Source organism: Chiloscyllium plagiosum, unplaced genomic scaffold (genome assembly GCF_037043375.1).
Source record: "Chiloscyllium plagiosum isolate Xiang-an unplaced genomic scaffold, Cpla_swu_hap1 HiC_scaffold_22, whole genome shotgun sequence".
NCBI lineage: Eukaryota > Metazoa > Chordata > Chondrichthyes > Orectolobiformes > Hemiscylliidae > Chiloscyllium > Chiloscyllium plagiosum.
This window is the reverse complement of record NW_028270160.1, coordinates 27,972,815-27,991,428: the sequence shown is the minus strand read 5'-3', so window position 1 is coordinate 27,991,428 and position 18,614 is coordinate 27,972,815. Positions and strand designations below refer to the sequence as shown.

The following is an 18,614-nucleotide window of genomic DNA, read 5'->3' as shown; positions in this document are numbered from 1 at the left end:
ATCTGGAAAGGAATCATTTGATTAGGGATAGTCAGCACGGCTTTGTGAAGGGTAGGTCTTGCCTTATTAACCTTATTGAGTTCTTCGAGAAGGTGACAAAACAGGTGGATGAAGTTAAGGTGATTGATGGAGTGTATATGGACTTCAGTAAGGCATTTGCTAAGGTTCCATATGGTAGGCTATTGCACAAAATACCAAATTTTGTAATTGAAGGTGATTTAGCAGTTTGGATCAGAAATTGGCTAGCTGAAAGAAGAAAGGGTGGTGGTTGATGGGAAATGTTCATCCTGGAGCTCAGTTGCCAGTGGTGCCCCACAAGGATCTGTTTTGGGGCCACTGCTGTTTGTCATTTTTATAAATGATGTGGATGTGGGCGCAGAAGGATGGATTAGTAAATTTCCGGATGGCACTAAAGGTAGGCAGAGTTGTGGATAGTGCTGAAGGATGTTGTGGGCTACAGAAGGACATAGATAAGCTGCAAAGCTGGGCTGAGAAGTGGCAAATGGCGTTTAATGTGGAAAAGTCTGGAGGTAGTTCACTTCAGAAGTCGTAACAAGAATGCAAAGCACTGGGCAAATGACAGTGCGAACAGAGATCTTGGTGTCCAGGTGCATAAATCCCTGAAGGTTGCAAACCAGGTTGATAGGGTTGTCAAGAAGGTATATGGTGTGTTGGCATTTATTGGTAGGGAGACCAAGTTTCAGAGCCACAAGGTCATCTTCAGCTGTACAAGACACTGGTAAGGCTGCACCTGGAGTATTGTGTACAGTTCTGGTCACCACATTGTAGGAAGAATGTGGAAGCTTTGGAAAGGGTTCACCGGAGATTTATTAGGATGTTGCCTGATATGGAAGGAAGGTCTTACGAGGAAAGGCTGAGGGACTTGACGCTATTTTTGTTGGAGAGAAGATTGAGAGATGACTTGAGATGTATAAGATAATCAGAGGGTTAGATAGGGCGGACAGTGACAGCCTTTTTCCTCGGATTGTGAAGACTAACACGAGGGGATGTAGCTTTGAATTGAGGAGCAATAGATGTAGGATAGATATCAGAGGTAGTTTCTTTACTCTGCAGTAGGGGGGGGTGGAATGCCCTCCCGGTACCAGTAATAGACTCGCCGACCTTCAGGGCATTGGTCATACATATGGATAATAATGGAACGGTGTAGGTTAGATGGGCATCAGATCATTTTTCACAGGTCGGTGCAGCATCGAGGGGCCTGTACCGTGCTGTATGTTCTCGGACAGTGACAGCACTTTTATGAAGCAGCTTGGGAGGTACCATGGGGTTTGCCGCATCAGTATAAAAGCTCTTAGCTCTGCACCATCCTTGCAGGGCACATGGCCATCAATGGCAGAGGCGGTACTTATTGCCCATCCTCAAATGCCCTAGCTGCTGGCAGGGAACTGCTGAGGTCACTAGTCTACAGTGGTACCCAACTCTCAATGGGACATCAGAGACAAAAGATAACTGATCTGAGTTTATACTGCACTTCTCAAATCACCAGACATCTTAATGCCCTTTACAGTCAACCAAGTATTTATGTTTCAAAGTGTTGGCATTGTGGTGATGTTGGGAATGCAGTTAATTCGCCTCAGCAAACATTGTTAATTCAGGGATAAATATCAGCCAGGACACAAGGGATAACTCCCCTGCCCCTCTCAAAGTAGTGCCATGGAACTTTTTACATCAACCCAAGCACACAGAGTGTCATCTGATCAACAGGCCCCTTGGATGCAGGGCACCGTGCTCCTTGACCCGGTCCTGCGACAGGGCTTTGTGCCCTCAGCCCTGGCTGCACAACAGGGCACCGCAACCCCAGCCCTGCACTGAAGAGTTGAGATGTGAAAAGCCAGCACAGGCCTTCCAGCAGCACCTTAAAATTACATCTTCCAATCGTTTCTGTTCCTCCACAAATATACAAACAGCACCAAGCCAATAAACAAAGCAGAGTACACGTGTTAATTATTTTTTGAAATTCAGTCACCATGTAAAAAGCTTTCCAGCGTCTACCAAGGCACTGTGTCAATTACTAATCTAAACTATTCCCAGCACACAAAGATAGAATTATCTTCTTACAAAAGAATGCTCAATTGCAACAAGTCACAAGGAGGTATCGAATTACAAAAATCAAAATGCTAGAAATCTAGAATAAAAACAAAGACTGGAAATATTCACATTGGACTGCATCGCTGGAGAAAGAATCAGTCAACCTTGTAGAGGGAGGACCAGCACACTGCTGAAATATCAGAGCTCTAGTGTTACATTTCTCTCTACATAAATGCAGCCTGACCTGTAATCTACAAATGATATGAAAAGCAAAATAGAAATTTACATCTCAAAAGGAGTTCTCTTGGGTTTAATACCAGAGTTATTTGTTTGTACAATAATCAAGGACAAATAAGACTGTCCTGTTCACTTCCCTGAACCTAATCCACTTGCTGCAGGTTTTTTTTATAAAAGAAAGTTCTTCACTGTACGTGCATGTTTCTGGCTAGACCAGAGTTTATTGCCCATCTTTAAGTGCCAAGGAAAAGTCAGGAGTAAGCTGCCTTCCCTGAACCATTGCAACTCTGGGGGTGTAAGTACAATGAAGTATAAAGGAGGAATATTGTTCCAAGTCAGGACAGTGTGGGGATTGGAGGGGAACTTACAGGCGGTGGTGTGTCCATGCATCTTTTGCAAAGTGCTGTCAGAGGGGTCGTGGTGAGTTAATGCTGTGCATCTTGCAGATGGCACACACTGCTGCTACTGTGCGTCAGTAGTGAAGGGAGTAAATACTGAAGGCATGGGACGTTGTGCAAAAGGGCTGTTTTTGTTCATGGATGGTGTCAAGCTTTGAGTGCTGTTGGAATTGCACTCATCCCAACAAGTCGATGTTTGAGGGGTTTGGATTTTAACTACTTGGCAAAGACACAGACATTGAAGGGAGCAAACCCTGGAGCATTTCCACTGAAGTTTCAAATAAAATCTCTCAGACATGAATGCTGACAGACCAAATGCCTTAAGCTCTTCCAGACCGATCAAAACAGCTTCAATATAATTGTCAATACTGACACTCCCTGCTGCATAACTGTACACAACGAAGGTACAAAGATCCCAGACTCTGCTACATGAGAAGAGGTAGGGACAGAAACCGCCAAATTCCTGATTCACAGCAACATAGGAGTGTACCCATCAAAATGTAAATCTCCCAGTCTGCCATAAGGTCAAAATCCCATTCCCTGGAAACAGATGTCCTTTTAAACCGGACAGACAACATGGTCAATATGAACAAGCATATCTTTTAGTCAAATTCCATTTCTAAATTAAATAATTCCCTACTCCAGTCAAGGGAAATGGAGTTACTGGAAGATTTTATTTCAGATTTCAAGCAGTAGTGACTGTTGGTCTTCATCTTTTGTCTTAGCTGCTTTAAGAGAATTATTGGCTTCAAGTTGGAAAACAAATCCTGGGAAGCAAGGAGACTTTTGAAAGGAGAGCATTCTGACGGTCTTCCTTGGGTCTGTCTTCCAACAGCAGTGCTTTTAGACACCAGCAGCAAGGAGCAACCTCATATCACATACATGACAGATGTGCTCTGCAATCACATCACATTCTGAATGATTGCATGCTCACCAGCCAAGATGCATCAGCCTGGCTATGCATATGCAAAATAGCAAAACCACAGGGAGGTATACACAGATCAACAGCACCATCAGAAATACAAGAAAACGGTGCAATCAGTACATCAACCCATTCCAGGCCGCCATGGAAAAGCAGCTAGAGTTATCATCGAAGATCGAAACTGAAAGTAAGCTATTTTCCCCCACTCTGCACAAATATATCTAGGTGACAGCTTCCCAGCCTCAAGCTCATTACAGTTAGAAATTAGGCAATTAAGGAAGGGAGGAACTTGAGAAAAACATAATCACAGTCAACCGGTATGGAGTACATCTTCAAGCTACAGATTGACAAGTGCCCAGGTCCTGATGGATTTTATCCACTGGCCTCAATAGAAATGGCTAGGGAGGTAACGGATCCGGTTTAACTTGCCAAACCTTTTGAGCCCAGTTCAGCTGGAAGATAGCTAGTGCAACCCCTTTATTTAAAATGGAAAGGAGACACGACACAGGAAACCACAGGCTAGTTAGCTTAAAGTGTCATAAGGAAAAAATTTAATAAATTATAGCAAGGCAGTCAAATAATTTCAGGTAAATCAGGCAGTCAACCTGGTTTTTTTTGAAAGTGAAATTACATTTGACCAATCTATGTCAGCACTTTGAGGAAGTAATATGTGCTGTGAGGATAAAGGGATGAATACTGCAGTTAAATTTTCAGAAGGCATTTCAAAGTGGCACATTAAAAGGTTATTTTAGAAAATAAAAGCTTATGGTTTAACATGTAAGCATCTTGGCATGGATAGATGACTGGCTAGTTAAGAGAAAACAGTTTAGGCATGAATTAATCTTCTGCAAGCTGGCATGATGTCACAGGGATCAAAACCAAGGCCTCAACTGCTTATAATATATAAAAATTACTTGGGTGAAGGGTCCAAAGGTATTGTTGTCAAATTTGTTGACATGGTGGCTCAGTGGCTAGCACTACAGCCTCACAGTGCCAGGGACCCGGGTTCGATTCCAGCTTGGGCAACTGTCTGCATGGAGTTTGCACATTCTCCCAGTGTCTGCGTGGGTTTCCTCCAGGTGCTCCGGTTTCCTCCCACAATACAAAGGTGTGCAGGCCAGGTGAATTAGCCATGCTAAATTGCCCATAGTGTAAGGTGCATTAGTCAAAGGGAAATGGGTCTGGGTGGGTTACTCTTCGGAGGGTCGGTGTGGACTTGTTGGACCGAAGGGCCTGTTTCTACGCTGTAGGGAATCTAATCGAAACACAGACAGTAAGAGAGTTGTGAAGAGGACAGAAGGAGCCTGCAAAAGGACAGAGTTTACATGAGGAGGCAAAGAGCTGGCAAATGGTATATAATGCAAAATTTTCCATTCTGGCAGGAATAATACAGAATTATCTAAACAATGAGAGATTACAGAACTTTTAGACACAAAGGGACTTCCATGCCTGAGATGATTCACAAAAGCTTAGTGTGCAGGTACAGCTAGCAACTGGGAAAGCTAACAATGTTATCTTTTATTGCAAGGGGAATTGAATACCAAAGTAGGTAGCAATGCTTTGGTTAGACAGGGCACTGGTGATGCTACATCTGGAGTACCGTGACCACAACTAGTTGCCTTCTTTAAGTAAGGATGCATTGGAATGAATAAATGCATTGGAAGTAATTTAAATAAGGTTTACCGGGTTAACCTGTGAAATGGGTAGGTTGTCTTACACAGAAACGCTGGACAGGCTAGATCTGTATCTGCCAGAGTTTAGAACAGCAAGAGTGAAATTGATTGTAATGCAAAATCCTGTGTAGCCTTGTCAGGGTAAATGTTGAGAGGACGTTTCCTCTTTAGAGTGAATCTAGAACCGGGGTCACTATTTAAAATAATAGGTTTTCCGTTTTAAAGATTGGCAAGGTGACATTTTTCTCAGGAGGTGTGAACCTTTGGAACTCTTCCTGGTCAAAACAGAGTCCTTGAATATTTTTACGTCTGACGTGAACAGGTTCTCAGGAAGGAAAGGGGTAAAAGCTCATCAGGAATGTGGAATGAAGATTACAATCAGATGATTGATAATCTTATTAAATGAGGAGCAGCAATGAGGGGCCTACACGTGATCCTTGTTCTTATGTTATCAGAAACACAAGCAGTTTTCTTAGCAGACAACTTGGGAAAGTTGGCAGAACTTCTTCCATCCCCAAAGCAAGAGTTGTTCAGTCGTGCCCTTGACTGACAGCCCCTCCTACCTGAATTAACCTCCTCAAACCTTTCTAACCAATATTAGTTGAGCTCAGTTTCAATTCAGATCACATGATTTTTGAGAGCAGTGTCTCATCAAAAGCTAACTAATTGAGGTAGCTTCCACACGGAAAAATGAAAAGCAGTTGAGCCCAACTGCACAACGTGGTGAGTGTCGAATGATGTTTATTATCCTGACACCGTCTAGACTGGAACAAAACCAGGAGATACAAGAATAGATAAATGCTTTGGTTTTGGTCGACGTTAGCTGTAGTTAACACGAAGAAAAGGAGCATGAAGACACCTGAAAACAATTGACTGAACCACGAGAACCAAAAAATATCTGCAGTAAACCAAGTAATAGAAAGCCAAAGAGTCCTCAAATGACTCTCACCAACACATTGTGCAGTAACAAGTTCAACATAGTTCAACTTCCACCATCTCTCTACAAAAGCAGCAGTTCACACCAAACAGTGACATGGGAAAATCTCACCAAATCTCCGACAATACCAACTAAATCCATGACCTCTACCACCTAGAATGACGTGGGCTACAGTTGCATAGGAACACTATCACTACCTGCAAGCCAAGACCAGGTCCACTGATGTGGACTGAGATCGTTGCTGCTTCAGTGTCACTGGGTCAAAATTCCTGGGACTCCATTTGGAAAAGCACTGCAGTTATACCTACAGCTAAAACCTAAATGAAAATGCAAACATAAGTAAACAAATGGCTTTCATATACTCCTTGAACATATTCAGTTATTCCAGAACACTTCATAGGACAATTTCCAGGTGAACTCTGACACAGAGCTTTACAGAAGCCAGAAATCGTGACAAGGTCTTTTCCAAGGGGGAGGCTACAAGGAACAATTTATAGGTCTGTTCTGAGAAAACAAATCTGAAAACAGTGTACAGTGATCAATCCTTCATCAAACAGCTTGTAAAAGCATCAAAATGAAAACTTCTCAGAAGGGAGATGAACAAACTTTGCCTTTATCATAGAAATTAAACATTCTTGCTTTGGAAGATCCCAAAGTTAAAATATACCATGGTCAAACTGGACTGGGTGGAAAATGTAGAATAATTAGACTGAAATTTTACACGAATTGACTATCAAAGAGCAGCAAAACTGTATGTAGCACCCAGCACTTCATTTGCTTTGCTTAAGCACAAAGAGTGTTGAGCCTTTCGAATAAATCTCAAAAAGGGAAAGAATCAGGAAGTACAAGGATAGATAGAACAGCAATGGGTCTCGAAAGGCTTCCTCCAAAACAAATAGAAGGGAACAGTAGATGGTTATCAGTTGAGACCTTGAGCATCCTTCTACTCTTCACTGAACGTAACTATGTTTCAGTACCTGCTCTGTGTCGACTCCTCCTTGAAATAATTGCCACCAAAAATCTTGGGTGGATGTCATCCACACATTGCTCCTGTGATGGGCTTTCTGGGCTGCTCTTCTCATCATCTGAGGACTCATTATAATTGACAACCAGCTCTTCAATCTGCACAAACCCTTGGATGATTGGAACAATCCAGAAATCTGCATTGGGATCCTATCAGAAAAAAAATTTACACATTTAATCTGAAAACTACAGAGTCTTGCAAATATTTGAAGCCCCTTCTTTTAGAAGACTTAGAATTGGCTATAGGATTCTTCTGGGTCATCACTGCCACTCCCCATACAACCTGCAATACAATTGTACAAACGCCAACTCTGCAAAAAGGTGCAGAATCTCATCATTCTAAAGGGATGTCACTGATCCAATTGTGCTCAATTCAGGAGCAACTGAAACCCTTCAAAAATTTCAGCTGAAGTTTTGTCCACTCCATAGTGATGCAAAGTACATGTAACAAACAAGATGTGTCATGCCTGCACAGAATCAATTGGGAAACTACATTTTTAAGGCTTTCAAAAATAGGAATCCAATAAAACACTCCTTTTGAATATATATTGATGTGGTGAGAGGAATAAAAAAAAGACTTTGGATGAAGTCGTAAAATGTAGATTTTGTCTGCTACATCACCCAGAGATTCCACTCTATTGGTCAACAGAACTAAATATGGGGCAAAGTGCATGACTGACAATGTGACATTGCCCATGATAACATCCAAGCTCATCTCCAGTTTGGCCTCCAAGGCATTCATTAAACAGTCTGTTTTGGGACAGTGGTTTGACATACAAGTCTAAAAGCTAAATTTGCCATGTTCCTAAACCCTAGACATTAGGGCCCTGTGGATTCCCACTGGAAAGAAAGTCTTTCAAATAAAACAAACACCCATTGACCACCAACATTTCCTTCCTGCCATGAACATTTTACATCTTCTTGCCCTTTTCCCTTGGATCCCGGGATTTTACTTATCCCACACAGCAGAAGAATTGGATATGATCCAACATCTTGCAAGGATTGAAACAGACAATCGAACACACTACTCTCAACAGGAAGTCCATAACATTTTAAACAGAGTTCATCAGGTATGACCTTCCCTTAACGAATGATCCGGTCCTCGATTAGTCGACATCCTTTGTGACAAGTGATATGACCCTCAATTCTTTGCAATAATTTGCCATCACAGAGGTTAGTATGACTGGCCTATAAACAGTTTAACCCTTCCTGACTTTTTAAAAATACAGCCCATCAGCAGTCCAGAGAGGCTGAAAAATGACGGTCAGAGCTCTGTTAATACTATGTTTCGCCTGGGATACATGTCATTCGGGCCCAGCAATTAATTTGCTTTCAATTATGTCAGACCACTTAATAATGTCTGTCTCTATACATTGCCCTGCCAATCTTTCAAACATAGCTACAATGTCTGCATAATCCACCTGGTTTGTTGCTCTAGTGCTGGTTCATCAAGGGTTGGGATGACAGCAATGCTCCAAAACTAACAGCAACCAGATATATAGAGGAATGAAGACAAGCTGGTCATGTAATCGACATTCTCCAAAATGAATGAATTGAACTTTCACCTGCTGAAAATTTTACAACTACTAAACAAGACAGATATGACACTCTTCCATGGCTGCAGACACAAAGACAGTGCACAAAGCTGAGGTGCAACCTAAACAATGACCAAGCTTAGACTTATTTCAATCCCATTGATCAACGTGGTTTAAAACTTCTAGAAAGTTTGCTGAATCACAACTGCAAGAATAATATTTGTTCCACCTAACACTGAAGAGTAACTAGATTGCCAATTACAGTAATACAGCAATCCACACCAGGCTAAGAATCAATGGTGCATTATAAAAGATAAGGCAGCTTTCTTCAGATGTTGGCCGACCTGCCCCTTGCAAACCTACCTTTCACAGAATGCATGTAATAATCTTGCTGTAATTTATATTGTAACATGGAACAGATTGCCAAAATACACAGCCAAGTAGTTGGTGTAGGAGGCAAATCACTTGGGAAACAACTAATTCTCAGGTCAGCATATGTAAATCAGTTATTTTTTCATACACTGCAGATTTTACATTTCTATCCTGTAATATAGGAGGAAGCTGGAGACAGAACCATTAACAAATCCTTTTATCCAAAAGCCAGCTGACAGGGCACAGGCAAAACTTTGGAAAATAGTGACCTTGTGCTGAACCTAAGTAATCCTAAAACAGAGAAGGGAACAAAGATAATTCGTGACAGCGACTTCATTTCAGCTTTGCAAATAAGAACAAACAGGTAGAGTTACTTTGTAAGCTAGCCTACAAAAGCTATTTTAGTAACTCAAGGTGCATGCAATGGGTAATACTGCAGGGACGAGGAAGCTCATCAAGTTAAATCCTCCCCGCCCTCACTAAAGAGGAGCTAACCTTCACTCTGCCGTTAAAAAAACCCCTCAGGTCTGAAGAAAGGCAGTTTATTTTCCCTCATTAGTTACTGCAAACTGTAGGTTTTATCGAAATGGTGGAGGCGAGTACGATTGCAACATTTAAGAGGCATTTGGAAGGGTATATGAATAGGAAGGGTTTGGAGGGATATGGGCCGGGTGTTGGCAGGTGGGACCAGATTGGGTTGGGATATCTGGTTGGCATGGACGAGTTGGACCAAAGGGTCTGTTTCTGTGCTGTATATCTCTATGACTCTGATTTAAAAGAAGTGAACCAGTCACCCTGTGCAGCCTACAAGTGAAGTAAAGTAACCTGGAGGAAGATGGATTGAGGAATGGTAGGTCTTGAAAGCCAAAAGGGCCATCTCAGTGAACCCATAGACAAGGGCCATTGAACAGGTCTCCAAGTCCATGCAAATCCTTTCAGATCGAGTGGATCAGTTGAAAAGACAGAAGCGATGAGGAATTTGCAACAGCAACAGTATGTGATGGATGGCAGTCATAGGAAGGGGGGGAAAGTCTCAGACACAGTCACACAGATGGGTTAACTCCAGGAAGGGTAAGAGAGGTAGGCAGCTAGAGCAGAAGTCTTTTGTGGATATACCCATTTCAAACAGGTATGCTGTTTTGGAAAATGTAGGGGGTGATGGATTCTCAGGGAAACGTAGCACGAACAGCCAAGTTTCTGGTATTGAGACTGGCTCTAATGCAACGAAGGGTACGTCGGCTTCCAAGAGATCAATAGTGTTAGGGGATTCTGTAGTCAGAGGTACAGACAGATGTTTCTGTGGCCAGCAGAGAAAAAGCAGAATGGTGTGTTGTTTCCCTGGTGCCAGGATCAAGGATGTCTCAGAGAGGGTGCAGAATGTTCTCACCAGGAGGTCATTGTCCATATTGGAACCAACGACATTGGAAGGGAAAAGGTTGTGACTCTGAAGGGACATTACAGAGGATGAGGCAGAAATTTAAAAAGGAGGTTCTCAAGGGTAGTAATATCTGGATTACTCCCAGTGCTACAAGCTAGTGAGGGCAGGAATAGGAGGATAGAGCAGATGAATGCATGGCTGAGGAGCAGGTGTATGGGAGAAGGATTCACATTTTTGGATCATTGGAATCTCTTTTGGGGTAGAAGTGACCTGTACAAGAAGGACGGATTGCACCTAAATTGGAAGGGGACTAATATACTGGCAGGGAAATTTGCTAGAACTGCTTGGGAGGATTTAAACTAGTAAGATGGGAGGTGTGGGACCCAAGGAGATAGTGAGGAAAGAGATTGATCTGAGACGGGTACAACTGAGAACAGAAGTGAGTCAAACAGTCAGGGCAGGCAGGGACAAGGTAGGACTAATAAATTAAACTGCATTTATTCCAATGCAAGGGGCCTAACAGGGAAGGCAGATGAACTCAGGGCAAAGTAAGGAACATGGGACTGGGATATCACAGCAATTACAGAAACATGGCTCAGAGATGGGCAGGACTGGCAGCTTAATGTTCCAGGATACAAATATTACAGGAAGGATAGAAAGGGAGGCAGGAGAGGAGGGGGAATGGCATTTGGATAAGGGATTGCATTACAGCTGTGCTGAGGGAGGATACTCCTGGAAATACATCCAGGGAAGTTATTTGGGTGGAACTGAGAAATAAGAAAGGGATGATCACCTTATTGGGATTGTATTTTAGACCCCCCAATAGTCAGAGGGAAATTGAGAAACAAACTTGTAAGGAGATCTCAGCTATCTGTAAGAATGATAGGGGATTTTAACTTTCCAAACATCGACTGGGACTGCCATAGTGTTAAAGGTTTAGATGGAGAGGAATTTCTGAAGTGTGTACAAGACAATTTTCTGATTCAGTATGTGGATGTACCTACTAGAGAAGGTGCAAAACCTGACCTACTCTTCGGAAATAAGGCAGGGCAGGTGACTGAGGTGTCAGTTTTAAAATAGTGATGGAAAAGGATAGACCAGATCTAAACGTTGAAGTTCTAAATTGGAGAAGGCCAATTTTGACAGTATTAGGCAAGAACCTTCGAAAGCTGATTGGAGGCAGATGTTCGCAGATAAAGGGATGGCTGGAAAATGGGAAGCCTTCAGAAATGAGCTAATGATAATCCAGAGAAAGTATATTCCTGTCAGGGTGAAAGGAAAGGCTGGTAGGTATAGGGAATGCAGGATGACTAAAGAAATTGAGGGTTTGGTTAAGAAAAAGAAGGAAGTGTATGTCAGGTATAGACAAGATAGATCGAGTGACTCCTTAGACTATAAAGAAAGTAGGAGTATACTTAAGAGGAAAATCAGGAGAGCAAAATGGGGACATGAGATACCTTTGGCAAATAGAATTAAGGAGAATCCAAAGGGTTTTTACAAATATATTATTAAGGACAAAAGGGTAACTAGGGAGAGAATAGAGCCCCTCAAAGATCAGCAAGGCAGCCTTTGTGTGGAGCCACAGAAAATGGGGGCGATACTAAATGAATATTTTGCATCAGTATTTACTGTGGAAAACGATATGGAAGATATAGACTGTAGGGAAACAGATGGTGACATCTTGCAAAATGTCCAGATTACAGAGGAGGAAGTGCTGGATGTCTTGAAACGGTTAAAAGGTGGATAAATCCCCAGGACCTGATCAGGTGTACCCGAGAACTCTGGGAAACTAGAGAAGTGATTCCTGGGCCTCGTGCGGAGACATTTGTACCATCGATAGTCACAGGTGAGGTGCCAGATGACTGGAGGTTGGCAAACATGGTGCCACTTTTTAAGAAGGGTGGTAAAGACAAGCCAAGGAACTATCGACCGGTGAGCCTGACCTCAGTGGTGGACAAGTTGTTGGAGGGAATACTTAGGGACAGGATGTACATGTATTTGGAAAGGCAAGGACTGATTCAGGATAGTCAACATGGCTTTGTGCGTGGGAAATCATGCCTCACAAACTTGATTGAGTTTTTTGATGAAGTAACAAAGATGATTGATGAGGGCAGAGCAGAAGATGTGATCTATATGGACTTCAGTAAGGCATTTGACAAGGTTCCCCATGGGAGACTGATTAGCAAGGTTAGATCTCATGGAATACAGGGAGAACTAGCCATTCAGAACTGGCTCAAAGGTAGAAGACAGACGGTGGTGGTGGTGGAAGGTTGTTTTTCAGACTGGAGGCCTGTGACCAGTAGATTAGTGCTGGGCCCTCTACTTTTTGCCATTTACATAAATGATTTGGATGCGAGCATAAGAGGTACAGTTAGTAAGTTTGCAGATGACACCAAAATTGGAGGTACAGTGGAGAGCGAAGAGGGTTACCTCAGATTACAACAGGATCTGGACCAGATGGGCCAATGGGCTGAGAAGTGGCAGATGGAGTTTAATTCAGATAAATGCGAGGTGCTGCATTTTGGGAAAGCAAATCTTAGCAGGACTTATATACTTAATAGTAAGGTCCTAGGGAGTGTTGCTGAACAAAGAAACCTTGGGGTGCAGGTTCATAGCTCCTTGAAAGTGGAGTCGCAGGTAGATAGGATAGTGAAGACGGTGTTTGGTATGCTTTCCTTTATTGGTCAGAGTATTGAGTACAGGAGTTGGGAGGTCATGCTGCGGCTGTACAGGATATTATTTAGGCCACTGTTGGAATATTGCGTGCAATTTTGGTCCCCTTCCTATCGAAAAGATGTTGTGAAACTTGAAAGGGTTCGGAAAAGATTTACAATGATGTTGCCAGCGTTGGAGGATCTGAGCTACAGGGAGAGGCTGAACAGGCTGGGGCTGTTTTCCCTGGAGTGTCGGAGGCTGAGGGGTGACCTTATAGAGGTTTACAACATTATGAGTGGCATGGATAGGATAAATAGACAAAGTCTTTTCCTTGCGGTCAGGGAGTACAGAATTAGAGAGCATAGGTTTAGGGTGACGGGGGGGAAGATATAAAAGAGACCTAAGGGGCAACTTTTCACGCAGAGGGTGGTACATGTATGGAATGAGTTGCCAGAGGAAGTGGTGGAGGCTGGTACAATTGCAACATTTAAGAGGCATTTGGATGGGTATATGAATAGGAAGGGTTTGGAGGGATATGGTCCGGGTGCTGGCAGGTGGGACTAGATTGGGTTGGGATATCTGGTCGGCGTGGACGGGTTGGACTGAAGGCTCTGTTTCCATGCTATACATCTCTATGACTCTATGACAGACATAAATAATCAGATATGTGTAAGGGATATTTTATATGGGGTTTAGAGTTTTAACTAATAGAATTGTAATCAACTGGCCTGCAATTGTAGTGAGAATTTACATGTATTTCTTTGTGGGCTTCTAGAAAATCTTTAATTTTTGTGATGGAACAGCAAGGTTTGATGTCCATTGTGCTACTCCCGTGAGGCACAACACTGACCCACATATCTAAAAAAATTAGTGAGACTTTTCAAATTCAAAATTAGCAAACACCACTATGCAGTAGTGAAGATTTAGAACATCCATAAATGGTACCTGATGCTCATTTTGACATTCATTTTTGTTAATCATGGACATTAGGCAATATGGGTGAAAAGTAACAACAGAGGAAGTTCAAAGGATGAAATCTTCCTGCTCCTGTTGCTAAACCTGCTCTCTTTTAATACAGAATTTGCTTACAGCCACAAATAAACACCAGCACTGCCCTGACTACAGCACATTTCTTCAAATCAATAATCCCAATGGATCACTGTTATTAAATTAAACCGTAAAAACTATTCATCACAATCTGCAAAGGCTCAAAGTTCAGGGCCAGGAAAGCAGCAAGTTTATTTGCATACCCCATTGTCTCAGACAGACTGAAAAAAATAGTATGGCCTATGAATGATTTACTATTGACTTGACATCAGGTGAATAACATGGCTGTCTCCATAATTATTGGGATAATTATCAAAAGACCATGTACACAAAATCCTCTGAAGTCAAAAGGATAATGACCTCCCTGGATGTTCACAAGGCCTAACTCAGGCTGGTTCAAATTCAAACCGCAGAAAACAATGAAGGGACTTGGGGCTAATAAAGGTTGAGGGTGCACACACCCATTTAAATGGATCTTGTTTTGTTTTCAAGAGAACGAGTACAGCTACTTACTTCTAATTTGATCAGGTCATCAATCATGTGCTTATTCCAAAAAAATCTATCGTCAACCTGTGCAAAAGAAGAGATATGTTATCGATGTAGCAGTGCATGACCATTGTTTTAAATTATAGTTTTCAGTCCCCTCCATTTGAGGTCAGAAACCTTCTTTCTAATATTCCATCTGAATTATCAGGCTTCTGGGAGTCTACAGTTGGGGCCAGTTTGTCCAAGTTGCCCAACTGAACAATTGTTATACAACATAACACAGTAAATTCAAGTGAGGAATACAAAAAGAAAAAAAAAGTGATTTAAGTAACACTTGAACTTTGAAAAATACCCCAAGCATTTTTGAAGTGGCATGAAAATAGACACCAATTCAAAGAGCTCAGTTCATTGATGGCTCATGAAGCTAGAGGGGAAGGTAGAGATGGGTGACGATGATGAGGAAGGCAATGCTAGAGCATGGGATCCAATTAAAAGTATATATACCAAACTGCGACTATTGAATACTTTGATACCAGCAAAAGGGTTTCACTGGTGTGTGAAGCCAGACCAATGAGGGAATTGGTATGGCAGCAAGCAATCAAATCCAACCAACATTTTATGCTATACTTAATTTCAATACTTGTCTTTGAGCCTTACCCCACTTTAGCCTACAGAAGGCACAACCCAAGTTGCAGACATGGATTTGTACATATACTAGATATTCACATATTGCAAGAGGCAGGCAGTCTTTCTTTCTCTTGCTGGTTGTCTGTTTTTACATGACCTGAGAGAATTAACAGGCGGACTGCAGTGACAAGCAATCCTGGAGCTTGTTAAAACAGAAACCCTTTCCTCTCAGGCTCATCAGGTCACTGGCTGAATTAAATTTTTTTAAGACGTTATCACAAAATGGACAAGATGGCTGAAAGAACATGCGCTGCAGGTGTCAGATGACAGACTGCAGTTTGTGCTATCCTCTTTAACAGCACTCTCTCATTAACACTGGTGGACAATTCGTACTGGATAAAGTCTTACCCTTTTCCATAACGATTTCCCTTTATCAGAGGTGCTCAGTCTCTGTACTGAATTTGTAAGGTCATAAGTCAGGCTATAATAGAATGAATCAGAGTCCACGAACATCTTGATTAATTCCTCCAACAGTCTTCGTTCCAATCTCTCCTTTTCCTTGTGTTCCTTGGCCTACAACACATACAACCACAAGCCGGTGAGTGTGAAATTGATAGACAGAAAACAAGGAGCTGCCCAAGGTACGTTGCATACTACATTGATGTGAACTCTCTTTCATCCATTTTTCTTATGCACGTATTTTGTGTTTATATTTTTGTGTTTATATATCTTTGCTGTGCACATATTTTCAGTTCATTATTAATGCACCTCATAAGAGGAACAAATGACGAAGTGGTGGGGCGGAGGATGATAACACAATTTTCTCAAAATACTAGACCCTTTTAGGTAAAGTTTGTACTTGGAACAAAGTGAGTGCTGTAGCTCAGCCTATATCTGCTGAACCACTGAAAACCCAAAAAGTAAGCCCTTAAACCCATGAACCAAAAATGCATGTTGTACACAGCTGTTACAAAAATTCAAGATAATGGTTACAATAAATGAATTTTTTTTTTTACAAAATGTTGCCCATGCACAGAACTTAGGATCACTCCTTCAACTTCTCCATAAGTCAAAACACAAATGTACATGGTAAATCTCATTCTAGTCCTAGATTAGACAAAGCAATATTTGCTCTTGTATTAACTTCATTTAAAATGAAGATCCTATCTTGATTGTAAAATTAACTTGTAAAGTTACAGTAACAAATTAACTGGGAGTAGTTCAGATCTTTTTTAATTGAACATGTAATTTACACTTCCTCCTCAGGTATAAAAGTAACAGGAGCCTTGGCACCTTACCAACACTGCTGACAAAAGTGAAGCCTGGACAGAAAGCCATATGGTAACTCCTGTATGCAGAGGTGCAGCACAGAGTTCAGCATGACCATACAAGCTGTATCGCGGTGATACATACTTTACAAGAGAAAATAGCCAACACTACATGCCTGCCTGTAGGCTAAGCATTAAACTGAAGCACACCATGCAAGCTACCCAATTGGGTGAGAAAAACTCAATCCTTTCACTTAGAGTCTTTCATCAGTTCCTGTAAAGCAATTAGATCCTTCAAACTGCGTAGAAGGTGACGCGCACAGTTTAGCGGATACAGTACGTACTGGCTGATGCCCTAAGTCATCCTAAATCAGGACATTTGAATTGACTGGCTCCCCTCCCAAGGTTAAATTGATCTGTTTGACCTGGTCTCCATTGAATTATTAGCATTCTTTCAGAGCAAACTAGAGTAGTTAGAGAGTCATACAGCATGGAAACAAACCCTGTAGTCCAACTAGTCTGTGCCAACCACACATCCCAGTCTATCTGAGTCCCGTTTGCCAATATCCAGCCCATGTCCCTCTAAACCCTTCCTATTCATGTATGCACACAGATGCCTTCTAAATGTTGTAACTGTACCAGCCTCCACCACTTCCTCTGGCAGCTCGTGCATACATGCACCATCCCCTGCATGAAAAAAAAAAGTGTTACCCCTCAGGTTCTTTTTACATCTTTCTCCTGGCCTTAAACCTATACCTTCTAGTTTGGACTGCCACCACCCTAGAAAAGACGACCATGGATATTCACCCTATTCATGCCCCTCATGATTACCCCTCAGCCTCCAAAGCTCCAGGGAAAAATCCCCCACCCTATTCAGCCTCTCCCCGTAGCTCAAACTGCGGTAACATCCCCATAAGTCTTCCCTGCACCCTCTCAAGTTTAACAACATCTTTCCTATAGGAAGGGAAATCTGAATTTGAGGTGACCAAGCATGTGGATGAGGGTAGAGCAGTGGATGTAGTGTACATGGATTTTAGTAAGGCATTTGATAAGGTTCCCCATGGTAGGCTTATGCGGAAAGTCAGGAGGCATGGGATAGTGGGAAGTTTGGCCAGTTGGATAGAGAACTGGCTAACCGGTCAAAGTCAGAGAGTGGTGATAGATGGTAAATATTCAGCCTGGAGCCCAGTTACAAGTGGAGTTCCGCAGGGATCAGTTCTGGGTCGTCTGCTGTTTGTAATTTTTATTAATAACTTGGAAGAGGGAGTCGAAGGGTGGGTCAGTAAATTTGCAGACGATACAAAGATTGGTGGAGTTGTGGATAGTGAGGGCGGCTGTTGTCGGCTGCAAAAGGACTCATATGTTGCAGAGCTGGGCAGAGGAGTGGCAGATGGAGTTCAACCCTGTCAAGTGTGAGGTTGCCCATTTTGGAAGGACAAATAAGAATGCGGAATACAGGGTTAACGGTAGGGTTCTTAGTAAGGAGGAGGAGCAGAGGGATCTTGGGGTCTATGTTCATAGATCTTTGAAAGTTGCCACTCAAGTGGATAGAGCTTGTAAGAAGGCCTATGTATTAGCATTCATTCGCAGAGGGATTGAATTCAAGAGTCGTGAGGTGATGTTGCAGCTGTGTAGGACCTTGGTAAGGCCACATTTGGAGTACTGTGTGCAGTTCTGGTCGCCTCACTTTAGGAAAGATGTGGAAGCTTTGGAGAGGGTGCAGAGGAGATTTACCAGGATGTTGCCTGGAATGGAGAATAGGTCGTACGAGGATCGGTTGAGAGTGCTAGGCCTTTTCTCGTTGGAACGATGAAGGATGAGAGGTAACTTGATAGAGGTTTATAAGATAATCAGGGGAATAGATAGAGTCGACAGTCAGAGACTTTTTCCCCGGGTACAACAGTGTATTACAAGGGGACATAAATTTAAGGTGAAGGGTGGAAGGTATAGGTGAGGATGTCAGGGGTAGGTTCTTTACCCAGAGAGTGGTGGGAGCATGGAATGTGC

General features: G+C 42.3%; 1 protein-coding gene across 2 annotated transcripts in view; it reads right to left on the bottom strand.

Moving 5' to 3' along the window:
* The window catches only part of inpp5f (inositol polyphosphate-5-phosphatase F), a 204,599-nt gene that overhangs the window by 49,274 nt on the left and 136,711 nt on the right, over window positions 1-18,614 (bottom strand). For both annotated transcript variants that reach the window (XM_043712705.2, XM_043712703.2), the window contains exons 5-7: window positions 15,748-15,912; window positions 14,740-14,796; window positions 7,194-7,389 (exon numbers count right to left, since the gene is read on the bottom strand). In XM_043712705.2, coding sequence (XP_043568640.2) covers window positions 7,194-7,389; window positions 14,740-14,796; window positions 15,748-15,912 — 418 coding nt within the window. The remainder of the gene's footprint in view (window positions 1-7,193; window positions 7,390-14,739; window positions 14,797-15,747; window positions 15,913-18,614) is intronic.